The sequence below is a fragment of the Barbatula barbatula genome (assembly GCF_947034865.1).
Source record: "Barbatula barbatula genome assembly, chromosome: 22".
Lineage (NCBI taxonomy): Eukaryota > Metazoa > Chordata > Actinopteri > Cypriniformes > Nemacheilidae > Barbatula > Barbatula barbatula.
Window position 1 is genome coordinate 13,288,910 of NC_136785.1, and position 18,510 is coordinate 13,307,419.

Genomic DNA, 18,510 nt, shown 5'->3' on the forward strand with positions numbered 1-18,510 from the left:
TGTAGGACGAGTTGCCCAACAAGTGTAAACCAAAGATTTTCCATCAACCATCACAACACGGCAACCGATGACTTGAGATTAGTTCAGGACTATCTGTTTGTCCAAACAACGGTTGTGTGTTCGAGAATGTTTGGTGCTGCTAATAGTGCATATTACACAATTCACCTTTAAATGCAAGTTGCTAGTTGCTTGGATTGAATACAAAATGTAAAATCACAAAAGACAGTTTTTTGGGTAAATGTTTGTTGAGTGTTACAGGCGATTGCTAAAACTGCAGTATTGAATCTGCCGACAGTACTTGCCGTTCCACCTCTACAGCTGGGTTGTAATAGACTCCTCTTGTTCCCAGCTTGAAGAACCCAAACTGTCACAGGTTCCCATCCAGCCCCGGCACAGGTCATCACTGGAGACGAGGAGCCGGGTGCTGGAGGCGGTCAAGCTTGAAGCACAGTGCAGGGGGGGCAGTGAGTGAGTCCCGAGGAGAAGACAGTCCTTTCCGTTAGCCTGTTGAGAAGCGGACTGCATCTGGTTCTGTCCGGTCTCTGTGGATCTCAGGCCCAGCGCGTGCAGATGCAGTTCGCTCCTTGTTAACTCGGACAGCACCGGGGTGCCGTGCCAGTCCGCTTGCGGTACCCTGTCTGAGATGCTGTACGCAGACTGCTGCGGCATGTGTCCGTTCATTCTCGTCATCAGTGTTCCCAAACGTTGCAGTGAGTCTTTCTTGGAACGTGAAAACCGATGCAGTCGGTTGCTGGTGTGGACGAACGAAGGCGGCGTGTTCTTTCCCAAGCCGTTGCTTTCAGGTCCGCCCTTAGCACTCTTCTCCAAACCCGACATGGACTTGAAGAATGAAGATACGCTGAACTGAGACTCTTTGCTTCTTCTGTTAGATTGGGTGAAGGAGGTTGATGCTTTGGAACGGCATGACCTTCCCCAATTGCTGCAACTGTTATCTGCACCTTTACTGCCGCCCTCTTCTTTGTGTTCGTCAGTCTCGGGTGGTTCATCTTGAGTGGCCTCGCTGCTGGAGGAGGAAGTGCGGTGAGGAGGTTTACGGTTGCCCAGCAGGTCAAGGACCTCATAACGGAAGCTGGAGATGTCCTGCTTCAGTTCCTGAATGTGCCACGGAGAAATGCAGTTAGTGGAGACTAAACCTTAATGTAATTACAGGAAAATTTGGTTTGAGAATTTGGTAATGATGATTATCAGAAGAGCACTTAAAATTTAACATTTGTACATAAAGAATAAAAAAAAACGATATTTTGAGGAATGTGGAGTTTTGGCATGAGCCAGTTGGGTGGAAATATTTGGTCAAAGTTATGTTACAACAATTTTATAATTAAAAGGGATTTGGTTTAATAGTCCATTTCTACAGTGCTTCACAATTTTGCATTGCTGCAAAGCACCTTTACCTTAAATACATGATGTATTAATACAGAAAATAGTGACAAAAAACGAAATGATGAAATCTATAATACAGATTAATAATACAGATTAATATTGTATGAAACTAATTTCACATTGTTGTCTGAAAGTTTGACCGTAAGCAAGTGTGAATCAAATGTTGTAGATGTAGTGATCTTAAACTGTAAAATAATTTTCTTTATGCAGTAACGTTACACATTTTACTGCACATGAAATAATTCCTATATGAATGCTTAATGTTCATAAATGGACCACAAAGAATTTATCCAGATTTCTTCCAGACAGTCATCAACTAAAATGCGTGTGCATATTTCACATACATTAAGTACCTGTGAGTGCAATCACCCTGACTCGAGTGCAGCTAAAAGGTTTAAGATGAAAAAACCTCACACCTTAAAATTCTCCTCCGTCAGGCCTTCATCTGTTTTGGTGCTGCGGATCATGGATGCAACATATCGCTTTACCAAGTTTCTGATAACCTCCTAAAAACAGCCACAAACGGGATAAACGTCACATACTGTACACATCCTTGATCTTAAAATAACTCTAAAAGCCCAATGGGTGATTTTTGAAAGGATCTATATTGACAGAAATGCAATATAATATACACTGCATGTGTTCAGAGGAGTATAAAGACCTATACATAAAGTAATGTTGTTTTTTATTATCTTCCATCCATCCATTTTCTTCCGCTTATCCGGGGCCGGGTCGCGGGGGCAGCAGTCTAAGCAGAGATGCCCAGACATCCCTCACTCTAGACACTTCCTCTAGCTCTTCCGGGGGGACACCGAGGCGTTCCCAGGCCAGCCGGGAGACATAGTCCCACCAGCGTGTCCTAGGTCTTCCCCGGGGTCTCCTCCCGGTCGGACGGGCCTGGAATACCTTCCGGGGAAGGCGTCCGGTAGGCATCCGGAACAGATGCCCAAGCCACCTCAACTGACCCCTCTCAATGTGGAGAAGCACCGGCTCTATCTGAGCTCCTCCCGGGTGACCGAGCTTCTCACCCTAACTCTAAGGGATCGCCCAGCCACCCTGCGGAGGAAGCTCATTTCAGCCGCCTGTATCTGGGATCTTGTCCTTTCGGTCATGACCCAAAGCTCATGGCCATATGTGAGAGTAGGAACGTAGATTGACCGGTAAATTGAGAGCTTCGCCTTGCAGCTCTTTCTTCACCACGACAGACCGGTACATCGACCGCATTACTGCAGAAGCTGCACCGATCCGTCTGTCAATCTCCCGTTCCATCCTTCCCTCACTCGTGAACAAGACCCCAAGATACTTAAACTCCTCCATTTGAGGCAGGAACTCTCCACCAACCTGAAGTGGGCAAGCCACCCTTTTCCGACTGAGGACCATGGCCTCCTATTTGGAGGTACTGATTTTCATTCCAGCCGCTTCACACTCGGCTGTAAACCGTCCAAGTGCATGCTGATGGTCCTGGTTTGAAGGGGCCAACACGACAACATCATCCGCAAATAGCAGAGACGAGATCGTGTGGTCCTCAAACCTGACACCCTCCGGCCCCTGGCCGCGCCTAGATATTCTGTCCGTAAAAATTACGAACAGAACCGGTGACAAAGGGCAGCCCTGCCGGAGTCCAACATGCACTGGGAACAAGCCCGACTTACTGCCGGCAATGCGAACCAAGCTCCTGCTTCGGTCGTACAGACACCTGACAGCCCTTAGCAAAGGACCACAGACCCCATACTCCCGAAGCACCCTCCACAGGATGCTGCGAGGGACACAGTCGAATGCCTTCTCCAAATCCACAAAACACATGTGGATTGGTTGGGCAAACTCCCATGAACCCTCCAGCACTCTATAGAGGGTATAGAGCTGGTCCAGCATTCCACGGCCCGGACGAAAACCACACTGTTCCTCCTGAATCCGAGGTTCTACTATCCGCCATATTCTCCTTTCCAGTACACTGGCATAGACTTTCCCGGGAAGGCTGATATTATCTTTCAATGAGCGATTTTTATCTACATACACACTACAAAAACGTTGTAAAACAGGGAATTGAGCAGGACCAAAAACAGCAGCTAGGAATCAATTCTTGGAATCAATTCTTTCGATTCCCAAACCAGGAATCGGAATCGATTCCAAAAGATTCACAATCGAGCAGCCCTAGAAAACGTGACAACATCTTAGTCCTGTGTCAGCCCCTGTAGTGCTTCGAAAGGGAGCTGGGAGGATGGATGGAAAAAGCAGCTGGTTGCAATTCACAACCTCACCGCTAGATGCCGCTAAGTTTCATACACTGGACCTTTAAATAAGATTCACAAAGACTTTCTGTATCCCCAAAGAAAATTCTGATATATTCCTAGATGGGGTGTAATAAGGTGACAAGCTTCGAATTCTGGCAACCGCATATTTAGCGATTCCGGTTTAATAAGAGTGTAAATCAGTTTGGGGCATATTCCTGAAATACGTATGTATCAGCTTGAAGTGAAAATCTGGACGTGCATTCATTAACATTAATTTGCATATCCAATAAAGGACGAGTCTGCGGTAGCTCTCAAACATCAGGGATTTGCTGTTTTCAATTACATTCAACTGCGTGCTCGCAAAAACCATCGCCTTTGTCATACGTGGTTGCGAAATCCCTGTTTTTTTGTAACCGAGCATGACAGCTGTGTTCTTTGATAATGTGTGTTCATTAAAGCGTGGTGACTTGCAGCAGGTGGAGGTTACAGGAGTCTGACTCGCTCTGTATTAATACATTATAAATCAGCAGGGATGCTGCAGTTACACAAACTATGAGCTACAAGGTGTGACACGATTAGAGCGAACGCTGAATATACACACGTCGTTCCACGCATATCAGGATTCATTTCCAGTGCGATCGTGTATACGGCTTCAGTTCATTTGAACATCCCATCTACATAATTGAAGTCTGTTTATAAGCAATGCTCTGGTAACTCATTAATATGCATGACACCCATAGGCTGATGATTGTCTTCTCATTTGAATAAACTAGCGTTTGTTAACGTTAACACGAGGATCTAAAGATGATCTATAATCGGATGCGTCCAGCACGCTGAGATCGAAATGCATGACATAATATGACGGGTACAGACAAGTTGCGTCACCTGGTAGTGCTGGTTCTGAATGAGGTTATCTGCATGCCTTTCCTGAAACAAAGAAGAGATTTTATTTCATCAAACGATTCATTAAAATTACTAATGGTTTGTGATGTTGATCATTTAAAGCAACGTTGATGTTAAAGCCTTAGAGGACATGCATATGGCCAAAAACATAAAACCAGAACACCCAAATGTGCTTTTTGAATAGGGTATTACTGGGGAACTGGGGCTCTCATTACAGTAGCGGAGCACCGATATATCGGCCAATAATCGGTATCGGTCAATACAAGCAATTTATCACACTCTCAGTTGACGGGGCCAACATATCCTGGCTATCAAAAGAAGGGTTTAGAAAATGTTAAGAAACATCAGCAGTTTCATGTTCAATATTAATAGTCAATATATGAATCAATAACATTCAGAAAGTAAACAAATATAAATGTAATCTTCAGAATCAGTAGGGTTATATCATCAGAAACTACTCTGTATAATCGATATCGGTGCTTCTGGTAAAACCTTCAGATATGAATTAATCCTGTATCTTAAAACACCCTGTACAAAGGGCCTCCTCCAGAAAATCATGGGTGATTGATGATTGGTTCTTTTTACCGGAAGGCGGGATCATTGCACTTTCCCCCATTCATAGAAAAAGAACTAACCCCATCAAGCTTTGGTTAAAGGAGTAGTTCACCTTCACAAATAAAAATTCTGTCATCATTTACATGCCCTCTTGTCATTTCAAACCTGTATGACTTTCTTTCTTCTGCAGAAAACAAAAGAAGATATTTTGAAAAAAGTTGGTAACAGAACAGCGCGGCCCCTCGTTCACTTCTATTGTTACCCATGCAAGATGGTCGGCGATGACAGAATTTCATTTTGTAGGTGAACTACTCCTTTAAAGGTACTGTATAGCTGAATGAGTCACACTTGTTGATTCGATAATAATGTTAATGATAATGTTATATGCTGTATATTGTTACTATAAGCATTTAAAGGGGAAGTGCATCATTTATGCATCTTCACATCATTCAAAACCTGCATATGACTCTTTTTTTTTCCTGTGGAACACAAAAGAAGATATTTTGAGAAATTGTGTTTTTGTTCATGCAATGGAAATCAACGGCCCAATGTTGTTTGGTTACCAACATTCTTCAATATATCTTCTTTTGTGTTCTGCAGAAGAAAGAAAGTCATACAGGTTTGAAATGAAATGAAGGGTCAGTAAATGATTAAAACATATTTTTAGGAGAACTATCTCTTTAATATGAAGGGCTACAGCCCTATGAGTAACAATGGTCAACAAATGAATTACAGGACGCATTTCAAACATTTTTAAAGACCACTTTTGCAAACCAACAATGCATCCCTCATAACTCCCCCCTAATAAACGCAGCTCATTGGCTGTGAATAGGAAAAATAAATGATGGCAGGCTTACATAATCATTTTCGAAGCCCAAAACTGTTAATTTTGTGTATTGTGTGTGGGAGAATGCGGGTGAGTTTACAGAAACAGTAGAGCCACAACACAGAGGACAGAAGTTCAACTGATGGAAGGATGTCAGGGGAATCAGAATGGATGCAGAGAGGTTGCCTAGCAACTACCATCGGTCTAAGCTAGGGAACTCTAGTCTGGTCAGTCAACAGACAAGCTCTTTCAGTTTAATCCCAAATATTTGTTGCATCTGCACATCCTTAAAGCTATTTAATAGGTGTATATAATAATTCTGAATGTTTATTTTCATCCTTGAGCTTGGTTTAGCGTTTGTTTTGAACCTCTAAAAGTACTTTAAGGCCCGATTCACACTTTCTCTCTTCAACTGAAACCGCAGGGTGCGTGCGGAACTCTGAAAATTGGAATTATTTCCATCTAGAAAACTGTGCGTGCCGCACTGTATGCGGGTCGCATCCGCGTCGCTCCCAATTCGCGGGAAAGACGGGAAATGTGAATCAGGCCTTATGTTGTTTTGTTGTAGGTTTCTGTCAGATTGTGTCAGTGTAAGCTACAAAACACCACCAACGCTGCTTACAGTATGAAAGTGCTCAGCTCGTTCACTCAATATCATACCGTGAACTCTCTGAAGTTCTCACGTTTACACTCGTCCTCGTGTCTGGATTCTTCGTGTCCACACAGACGTGAGTGCAGCCACACAAACAGGTACCACACAGACTTTGGGCTGGGTATGATGTTGAAAGGTGGAGGTAACGTTCCACCTTCATCGAAGTAGCTCATCCACAGCTTGGTACGTGCGAACTTCCACTCGATGTCTGCATGATCCTACAGCAGAACAACAGAAGGCCGGTTGGACAGAAGACAGCTTTTTGAATAGCCAAATGGGACAGTGTCCCAGACTCTGGCTTTGGATGCTGTGAAACTCAGAATTGTGTTTACTTGGATAACAGTACTCATGTTAGACACATGCAGGGTTGGAAAAGACTCTGAGTGTACCTTATGTAAGCTTATCTAACATGCTGAAATATGGATATAATTCCATTGGACTATGAAAAAAAGTCACAATGCTGTAAAAATAAGCTGTGGCCTAATGGTTAGAGAGTTGGGCTTGTGGTCAGAAGGTTGCCGGTTCTAACTATTGACAGAAATGCAATATAATATACATAACTATGTCTTCAGAGGTGTATAAAGACCTTACATAATGAAGCGTTATGTTTTTATTACCTTAGAATGAGCTATTTCTATCTAAATACACCGACGGTGCTCTTGCATGGAAAGCACCATGTTGTTTCTACAGTAGCCAGGGCCGGCACCAGGACGTTTTTCTTGGGGGTGCTAAGGGGCGGCTTAACAGTTTAGAGGGTGGGCTAATAAAATTATTGAATTAATAAATGCTTTAGCTAGACAACATGCAATTGTGACGTTTAAATACATAACAGCTTCTTAAAAATATTGTTGGAGTGCATTAGCCTACACTTCTCCCATGGGTGCATTTAGTTATATAGCGTTTTTCCACCACTGGGCCGAACCGTTCTAAGCACAGTCTGAAATGGTTACAGTTATGTTTCCACGTGAGCCTGGTTCGACACGGTACGATTACAAACTGTTCTCAGCTTGGAATTTCCGGCACAATTGTCTCTGGCCCGATTCACATTCTGCGTCTAAAACCGCAGGGAAATCCAAGCTGCGCCACTTTCTCTCTTCAAATTACCGGTGGTGCGCATTCGGCACTCCGAAAAGTATCATATTTTTCATCTTCATGTGACGGTAAGCAAATGTGCGCGACCCACCGCATGCGCATTGCGACCGCGTCGCCCCCTATTTGCACACGCCTGCCGCGCGTCTACATTTAAAACTAACGATTACGGAAGCGGAAAAGACATGAAATGTGAATCGGGCCTAACCGTCCTGAAACATGCTAACGAATGCGCACAGAGCTTATAGCTTATATGTTTACATTATATGCTGTGCTTTTTTGTTGAAAACATTATGCAATGTGTAAAGTAGCCTACGAAACAAACGTTTTTAAGAACTAAACAAAAAAAAACTGAAAAAGCAAATGAAGCAGAATACAGCAATGAACATACAGAACGTGCTGTAACGTACAGTCGGCGTATGGTTTGGCTGTTACTTCACAAGTTTCTGTTAAGACAAAATAACATGTCCACAAGCACAAGGTTTGAGTCCTTTCACCAAGGGTCCTTCGCTTGCCTTATTATTCCTTCTATTACATAAATTGATCTAATAGCCCCAGGAAGCCCCCCCAGCACCGCCACTGACAGTAGCTATAAATGGAGCTTATTTCGTAAATGTGTTAACTCCTTCAGCAAGGAAGCAAAAACGCAACGACATCTTTGTTATGTGAGAGCCGCTGTAGTGCTTTGAAAGGGAGCGGTGGAGTGAGCCGTTGGTTGCAATCCGCAACGTCACCACTAGATGCTGCTAAAAACTCCAGATTGCTCCTTTAAAATTACATTATCTCAAAATACTCATATAGTATTTTGTAATTAAGTCATAGTAGGCCTAATATAGTTTGTAATAAATTGTTAATGAATATGTTATAATATAATACAATTTTCAAAATCATCAGTTGTAAATTTCAATAGATTTGCGTTTGTTTTGGTTGTCACTCACAGCGATGAGCTGATAGGAGTTGTTCATCATGGCGATGAGCATGTTCAGCAGCACCACCAGTGAGATGACGTTATAGGTGCCGAACATCGTGGCACCTACAAACTCTGTGAACTCATGCCGAGCCTTCACATTGGTAACGTACAGATTCAACAAGCCAAACACAGACCAGAAGAGAGACTGAAGGGTCTCAAACAGCCTGACGGAGAGAAAAAGGCAAAGCAGAAAGACATGTACACAGTTAAATGTGTAAAATATGTCCTGCATGAAGAAAACATACAATTTAAACACTCTATGTTATTATATAACAGGTTTGCAGAATAGCAACTGACAGGTTTAAAATCACATGAGGATGAGCAAATTTGTTTTTATTTTCCCTTTTACTATAAATTAAATTTGTAATGTTTATGTGTTTATTTATTCATGCGGTATAAGATTGAGAATGAGCCAAGTTAAAGCTTCACTTGTCTGTATGCATGTGACATGTAAGACTAACTTTTGCAAAATGAAATACTAAACTTTGAAATGTGCAGATTTAAAGTCATTTCAACCTAATACAATCAAAAAGTGGTTCAAATGTAAGAAAGGTCAACAATTGCACCATCCAAAATCAATTGATCTTACAAATACATTATGAAAATAGTATCAAAAGGTTCGGACACTGCCGTATAGACAGACTTAAACCAGTATGAATTTTGTTGAATAACATCATATACAGTACGTGTTATTTCACAAATATATAGTTAATGTGATGAAATACACCTTGAAACAATTGGTTAAAAATGGAAGTCAGTTGTGAATAAAGCATCCTTTCCTCAAAGATGTGTGATATGTTATATTAATATATGAAGTGTGGCTTTGGTGTCCAAATACATCCACTATAAATACTGTATACAACAGAGAGAATATACCCTCGGTATGAATAATACCCTTCTTCCTTGAAAACTACACTTTTGTGAAATGCAGAAAGCTTTTTTTACAGTTTTTACTAGTTATTAGTTTTGATTCTAGTTTTATGTCGATTTTATTCATATTTTTAAATGAGCTTTTATTTTTAGATTTGTATCTTAGTTTTAGTTAAATATTTATCAACTTTGCTATATTCTTTTGTCATTTTATTACATAATTGTTTATTTTTTTATGTTGCTATATAAGATTCATTATTTTTTATTTTAGTTTTGTTTACTTTTATAAATGTAGTACATTAAACTTATTTCTGTTTACTTCTGAGGGAACATTAAAATTTTTTGCTTAGTTAATTCTTTCCAATCTTTTTTACACCAACATTTGATTTGGTTTCAATAAAAAGAAACGCTTTCAAAGTTTTACTTTTAGTCAACCTAAAATAAACTCGTTGCTGCGAGTCAATAATGACAATATTACACGAAACAGATAATGTACTTGTTTTCATTCGGTGAAGCATTGCTTATTAAATATCATTAAGGCAACTAAACTCCTATCACAGTGAGTTGTGGGTAATATCAGCCGTTTGAGTGTTGCTCCGGAAAATCTCCAAATTTGTATTATTCCATTTACGATGTTACTGAGGAAAAGAAAGGCTTCTGTTACACAGCCACCAGATGCTGTCACAAGATCAGATGACTTCTTTTAAGATGCCAAATCTTACAAAGCTCATGAGCATTTGCACTTTTCATTTCGACCTCTGTGGGAAGTGAGCATCAAACTGCGTGTGGAATCTCTGCCATATCATTTTCATTGATCCAATGAACTGCATGAGCTTTATAATGTACGCATCACATTCCATTTGATTTCAGTTATCAAGAAAGCTGAGCAACGTCTGCAACTACTGAAATGAGCCATGAAACAACTAAAGGGATAGTTCACCAAAGTCTATATCTATGTATCATTATATGACATATCTGTCATGATTCTGTCGCATCATGTCATGTTTCTCTTGGTTTAGTGGCAGGATCATGACAGAGTCCCATGTTTTGTGTGGAGAGAGGTATTTATGGCCCGTATGGCCTTCCATACACTCTCCGGTCTCGTCTCTGTTCCCATCCTCTCGTTTCTTCATTATTGATTCATGCCCTACACCTGTTCCCCTCTTGGTTTGGTCCCTTATTTAATGCCCTTGTGTCTTCTTTCGTGTGCTGGTTCATTGTGGTTTGTGTGGTGAGTTCATGTGTCTTGTTAGTTTTGTTATTTGTAGTTCATGTCCAGAGTTTATTTAAGTCTTGTTTAAGTGTAGTTAGTTTTATTCCTGCCTTGTCACGTTATTATATTCCCCTGTTCTATTCTGTTACCCCCTTCTGGGTTTTGCTTTGTCATCTTATATTAAAGTCTTCTGTTAACCCCATACCTGCTCTCTGCACCTGGGTCCTCTGTCCGTGTCTCACCCCCGTGATCATGACAATATCAGATGCTAAATCGTTTTTTTCATTACAAATGTATTGTTTCACTTCATCAGATGTCTGAACATGACTCACGTAGAGAAGGCGTTGTTCTGCCTCTCACAGCGGATCCCTTTACAGTTGTTGGGCTCGTCTGACGCTTGCGTCTCGTAGTAAAAGTAAAGCTGGTTGAGGCCGTTGGCAAAGGCCAGAAGCACCAGGCAGTAGATGAAGAGGAACTTGAGGATATCCAGCAGCATCCGGCCGAGAGAGATCTGCAGAGGACCCAGATGAGAGTTGGCGGTGAAGAGCGAGATGAGACGCAGAGAGCTGAAGATGTTTGCGATGGCGAAGAGAGCCTCGGCGATGAGGGTGGGGTGCCACATCTCCCAATCCACACGAGGACGAGAACTGTTGTACTGATGGAGAGAGATGCAGGATTTTTCTTATAATCGTGGTGAAAAGAGAATTCATTCGATTGTTGATTAAACTTTATTTCAGTTGTTGAAGGATTAAGGAGTGTTCGTTCACGCTAACATGAATTCGTTTTTGGCCCCATATTTTTATTCAGTGTTGTCAATCGCGAATCGACATAAATAATCATTTTTATTTAACTCCCTGTGTGGAGATTTATTTACATAAAGCTATTGTATGGTTTCAAATTAATATAAAGTTTATTTTTGTACTTTTTGGAGCACATAGGTGAAAATGTAATAAAACAGCAAACTGGTTTCGAGTTCCAAGTATGACAAAAGTATGACAGAAAACATTTTTAAAAACCTGTAATTTTAAACAATTTTACAGTTTTTTTTATTCTGATTTTTTAAATTCTGATTTTTTTTATTCTGATTTTTTAAATTCTGTAAAAAAATTCAAATTACATGCAAAACATGTTCTTTTACAACTGACTATTTTATTATATATTTTATTATATTAAGTTATATAATATTTTACAAATTCAAAATATATTATTTATTTTTGGAGTCCATCTGCTGGAATGTATTTTTCACAGTGAATTTCTGATCATTGATATTTGTCTCATACCTTAAAGTAAGCCACCATTTTAAGAGAAATAGTGGCCAGATAGAGAGAGTTCATGGCAAAATCCATCAGATTCCACCAGTCATGGATGTACTCGGTGAAACCTCCGTCCCACATCTCCTTAATCTCTGCCCAGATGAAACCTGCAAAACATTAAAAACTAAATATAACAGTGCTCGCATTCAATATAGCGCAAAGTCAAAAGTCCTACATTTTTTACCATGTTATTGTTTTTCTGTGGTAACACAAAACACACAAAGACATCTTCAGTTGCTTAAGAGGTTTTTTTTATAACCTTGTCATAACCGATTCCAGTGAAACGTGAGTAAAAGGTAAAAATGTATAATGCAAAGTAACAAAACTGATGCTGATTGTTTTGATGTTGTTTGTGTTTTGAGGTTTTAACCCCCTAGGGTGTTTTGGGACCCCCTTAGAAGTTTTGACAAACACATTAATGGCTAAAGTCTTATTTCGCTGTATGTGCTACAAAAATCATCAATAAAGTTTGAAAAATAAAGTTTTTACTTAAGAAAAGACTTAAAAAAACTATTTAAAAAGAATCGATATAGAACATATACATTCTTTGTCAGCAATTTTATGACAATTTGCCACATTTGTTACGCATAACTATTATTATGAGGTGGCCTATACATACGCAAGTTTGACGTTTTGGTACGATCAGAGATTAGGTACGGAGGCTGGGTTTATAATCATATGGTTTTGTGGGATTCACATGCAAAATGGCAACCTCCTGAAATAGTGAAATTGGGTTTGAAAATGATTCAAAATAGATATGTATGCATCAAAGTCCACCGAGCAGCCAGATTGGCATTTTGGTTTCATACTGGCAAGAATAAAGCAAACTTCATCTTCTCTGATGTCACCTGTTCCTTCACACAACCGGCAGAATTGACTTCAGGTGTCCACTTGTGGCTTCTTCTGGTCTTATGAGAAAAAACGTCAAGCCATTATGATTGAGCCTTGATGTAATCAATCGTGAACTGCAGCTTGAGATATGATTTCCTCGGCTTTTGCCTTGAGGATAATAAATGATCGTATCAATTATTCATGAGGTTTCCATCATTTAACCACAGGCCTAAGACGGCAGCTCTATCCGTGCATTAGGCCGCTTTCATTGCTTGAGAAATAAGCCGACTAAATGAAAATCACACAGTGACGTTTCTCCATTATTCCAGCTAAATGAATATTTGAAGCATTTTTACAATTTGCATCACAGCACAATCATTTCTCCGTATGGATTTCAATGTAATTTCTTCACTTAAAGAGCTCCGAGATGACAACAGACACACTTCCTTTGTGTGTAAAGTCATACAGGACTGAAATGACAAGAGGGTGAGTAAACAATGACAGAATTGTCATTTTTGGGTGAACTGCCCCTTTAATGCAGTCAAGTAATTTTTTAATAAGAATAGTTTTACTAAAGAAATGTTACGTTTACGTTCAGCTGTGCCAGTCTTACCCAGAACCCATGGTAGGATCATCCACTCCACAATGGTTGGCGGAGGGCCCTGCACATGCAGATCGGTTTGCACGATATGCTGCGAGGCGAGGAGGAGGAGGAAGAGGAAAGTCAGGTAGGAAGCGGTGTGGCAGATGAACTTGATGAAAGGTTTCTTGATGAAGAGACCCAGAGTGCTCTTCGGAGCCAGGAGGTATACGAGGGAGAAGACGGGGAAGAGCAGGCCGATGATGAAACAGGTGACAAGCTTGACCGCCCAGTGACGTCGCCTCCAGCCTGGGAAACCATCGTACCACAGTGTGGCCAACAGCTGCTGACAGTTGGGCTGAGATACAAACTGCAACGAGCAAAAACAGAAATATTTGATATCAGTACAAATTCAGGACAAGAACTGAAAACCGAGGTGTCTGGGTAAATAATAAAAAGTAATAAAAGTAGTGGTAATAATATTAATAGTAATTTTAACTTCATTGTAGTGACATGTAAAGAAACTGCAGTTTAGTGTTTTATAATAGAATTCATGATTGAATTTGTATAACGCAGCCCAAAATGTATAAAAAATATATATATTATCAGTCATTCATTGACATTAGTCAATGTATACCTACAAGATCTTTGTTAAAGTTAGTTCTTACAAATAGAATTGCACTAAAATACGTAATGGCATAAAAAATCTATAAAATCTGTGTTTAAATCATACGTATTTCCTTCTATAATCACGGTCCTTCTGAAACCTTGTATCTCCATATTTTGCCATTTTTTGTCATAAATCTTTATTATTAGTCACTGTTTATGTTTTTTTACTGGGGTTTGCAAAAATCTAACTATTAAAAAGTGCTCAAGTCAATTTAGTCAACACAAATCATTTCAAAAGTACAGTGTTTCCTGAAAAACTATGCATTTGGACATGCAAGGTTTTGGAAGGCCAGCGATGATGTTATGTAATGTAATAATGTTATTTATTACATTTTCCTTTTCATCATACACTCTTAAAAATAAATATGCTTGAACGGTTCTCCACAGCGATGCTACAGAAGAACCATTTTTGCCAAAGATCTCTTTCTGTTTTTATAATCCGAAGTTGAAGTTATGTTAAGGGTTCTTTACGGAAAAAAGGTTCTTCTATGGCATCAAAGAACCTTGTGAAGCACCTTTTCTTTAATATTTCTGTATTTGGCAGTTTTATAGTGTAAGTCAGATAGTGGCAGATCAAATACAAATGCATTTAGAACATGTATTCAAGATATCAGTGATAGAAATGTTTGTTGCAATACTATTCGGTCAAATGACTGATTTCCTCAGTGGTGTACTTCTCTGTATTTTTACTCTTCCTATCATTCCCATTTCAAATCGAATTTTGCATCCGATGGAGACCACGGAGTGATTCAAGCGCTGTGAAAAGTGGCACGTGTTGCAAATCAGTCATCCATGCTCCAAAACCACTTAACTGAATTGAGTTTAAGATTAAATTTGAATTTGAAGGTTTGACATTGAAAGCTAAACGTATTACAAACACAAATGACATGAAACAACGGCGTGTTAAAATGCTTCTTTAGTATGTAACCTTTTGTTTGGCATATGACGTGTAAAAATGATTTAGCATATACTTTTGCCCCAAAACGTACCTGCTGGTTTCGAATCCAATGAATCACAACTCATTTCTAAATAAATATGAGGGCCGGCTCTGTCCTGCAAAAGATGAGTCTGTGTCTTAAACGTTCAGTGAGAAATACAATTTCCCTCTCAGATAAATCCTGGCACTACTCAGAAATGTTTCCTTTGAACACAATGCATGTGTAAAAGGATGTGCCTACCCGTAACAACTGTCTAAATAACATCTCATTTTCTTACATTGCCTGACCTACATTGCTATGCGGCTTCATTATGTTTTATGAAAGGAGCCAATTCTGCTGTTTCTATTAAACACAATGATTCATAATCGCTGCAATAGCACACTTGACTGTCATCTCGTGATGAGTTTATTCCATCAGGGTTAGAAAACAACCGTTCCTTTAACCACAGACAAACAGTTTCAGTTTACTTTCAGAAAACTTTTTAATCTCTTGGTTCAGTAAATCTGTCCTTTTCTCCGCTCAGCATGCCGGAGATGTGTTGATGATGAACGAAAAATTCATCAAAAAGTCTAATGCGGTGGTTCCGAACCCTTTACTGACCTTAGTTCTATCAAAACATTGTAGTTTAATCAGATTTCTATCATAAGCTGCTTATAAAATGCTGAAGGGGAAATATGAGCTCGTGGTAAACCAGGATTAATCCTTCGTTGTGATGCTATGGTGAGTTTTTTAGTTATCGTACCCCTGACCTTGATCTGAGAGAGAATGAAATTCGGGCATCAGGACCATGACAAAGGCACAGGAACAATCATTCGCGCCTTTAGAAATGTATTAGTTCATATATTACACTATATATGTAAAAATCTTAAATCCTCGCCTCTTTCTGGTGGTACTTGATGGCTAGTTTGAGTTTGGCCAGGTCTCTGCACTCGCGTGGGTCCAGCTCATCGCTGTGGTCATCGCTGTGGTTCAGTATGGTCTCCAGCTCACGAGAACTGCGCGCCTGATCCAACAGTTCCTTGGCAAAAAGTTTGCACTGTTGCGAGAGCTCGTCGTACTCCTGACGAAACTCGTTCTCCACCTTGCTGAGCTCCTTCAGCTCCCAGCCCAGCCTGAAGGCCGTGAGGATGGGGTCCTCGCTGGACAGGGCGATGAGAGAGGGGCTGGCCAGGGTCTTGTAGATGTTCAAACGCGAGCGGGAATGCCTCAGGCTGTCCACTTCCGAGCTGGACACGCACTCGACGCAGTCACAGCGGATCTGGTGAGGTCGAGGGATAGTGACCTTGCGTTGGACCAAGAGCTTGATTATCTGGTAGTTGTTGGTGTGGGCGGCCAACATGATGGGCGTAATGTCAGGTGTAAACTCGGAAAACTGCGTGTCCATCATGAGAGAAGGTACCTGTATGAGAGAAAACAAAAGGAGCAATAATGTATGAACAAAATTGTGCTATAATTGTCAAATGGATTACATCTTTGTCATTGATTTGAATTCTGATGCTTTTAAAAAAAAAATGTTTTGTCTCAGTTCAAAATCCATCGTGGCGTTTCATTATAATGAACTGTTTATATTTGTCATGTTTAAAATGTTATGACCATTATATCAGGGAAAAAGTGTCTTCAGTTTAGACATTTATTTTTAAGTTTTGTTACTATTAAATTAACGTTTTGTTTTTGCTACAGAGGTCTCTAGAATGCTTGATTGTGATTGGTCGGCTCGTGACATTAATGTGTCAAGTTCCTGATAACAACTGATAAAACTGATACTGCAACACAGACTCATCTAGATACTGTAAGTCAATTTGATTTCTGCATTTTTATACTACGATATCCATTAAACACAAACAAGCTTAATAAAAAAAACGATGTCAGCTAGCTACAGCCAGATCCTATTCAACAGAATGACTTGTTTTTGAAGCACGGATGCTCCTTTATTGGCTAGAGAGAACATGTTGAGTTACTGTATGTTTTCATAATCCATAGTACAAATAGTACTCCGGTCTTTTGGACCTCCTCCGAGTCCACACTTGGTGACGTCAGGAAGTGCAGACCTATAGGTCACTAGGCACGAGTCCACAAGGGTGCATGGGAGTGCATTTTGAGGGACAGACTTGAGGTCATCACGCCAGAAAGAGCAAGCGGTGCTTTCTAATCAGTCTTGCGGTACTTTGTTGTCATACGCTGATTCTGCGCAGCAGCACGTGAAGTCGACCACCGGTTTTTGTAATTCTGTATTTCATATGTTGACATGCCATCCGAGCATTATGCAATAGTTACTTATGTTTGTTATGCAACTGCTTATGTATATTTTTTTATTTGTATACACAATACTCATTCTTAATATGCATATATGTTGTTTTTTAACATTTCTCTATAATACAGAAGCTGTGTTGTTCAGCTTTACAGAGCCCAGAGACAACTAGATATAAATCTACAACAAAACATGGCTTATTACCTAGAGTAAGTAAGTTTTTATTCTTGAATAGCTGGCTTAATAGAACATAAATAAGCATGAATTTGAATAAAAAATGAATAAATTTTCATGAATTAATTTAGAATTTTATCCAAACATGCATTTAAAATGTGTCAGTCATGTTTGTGTATACAGGTGTGTATGACATCCACTAAGATTCCTTGTTAGGTAGCTTCATAGGAATCGAGGGCACGAACGAGGCGCTCGCGAGCAGACTTCTGAGCGCTAAAAAGACAAATGGGACACACAACCGACTCGTAGACTTGGCGAGAATGAGCAATTTATTTTAGAGACCGCAAGTCCACATGAAGTGCGCCATTTGGGACAGGGCCTAACTCATGAAAACCTTCATCTTCGTGGAAAACACCATCACGCACCTGTTTCTCGCCCGTCAGCTTCCTGTAGGACAGCAGTAACTCCACAGCTCCCACCACCTCCTTGCGGATGGCGTAGAGGAGCGCGTCACCCATGTGCACATCATGGCTCAACAGAAGCTCCATCACCTCCAGGTTTTCATTCTCGATAGCAATGAGCAGAGTGCTGCGGCCCAGCGGGTCCAAGCAGTTGATGTTGATGTTGTAATAGATTGCGGCCTCCTCAAGGGCCTGTTTAACTCCAGCATAGTCACCCTTCTCCACCGCCGTCAGGTAAGCACGTTCCTTCACTGACAGCTCGAACTCGGCCCGGACGATCTGCAGTGGAATGCGGTCGCGGTAGGGCGAATTGTCGGCCCTCTTGTAGTACAGCTGCGCCATGGGTTTCATAAAGACGTGCCGACACAGGCTGACACAAGTCCAAAGCAAGCTAAGCAAAGATGAACATACAGTCAGTTAAAGTTTCAGAATATCATTGCATGGCCACACAGTGAAATAAAAAGTTCAGAGCCAAACTTGACATTTTACAGGGACCGGTTTTTCAACTTTGTCAGTTTCATAAATGTTTCATTTTTGGCCAGTTGCATTATAAGAGGGGGGGAAAGGGATACAGAGTACATAGGGC

At 40.4% G+C, this 18,510-nt stretch overlaps 1 protein-coding gene across 1 annotated transcript; it reads right to left on the minus strand.

Annotated features, from left to right (window-relative positions):
* Positions 1-312: 312 nt before the first annotated feature.
* trpc5b (transient receptor potential cation channel, subfamily C, member 5b) lies at positions 313-18,275 on the minus strand (the record flags this gene model as incomplete). The annotated part of the gene is made up of 10 exons (XM_079487071.1): positions 313-1,113; positions 1,818-1,907; positions 4,518-4,559; positions 6,577-6,786; positions 8,596-8,791; positions 11,043-11,365; positions 11,991-12,130; positions 13,468-13,804; positions 15,919-16,440; positions 17,889-18,275. The coding sequence occupies 10 exons, from the start codon at positions 18,273-18,275 to the stop codon at positions 313-315; spliced, it is 3,048 nt and encodes a 1,015-aa protein (XP_079343197.1).
* Positions 18,276-18,510: the final 235 nt, after the last annotated feature.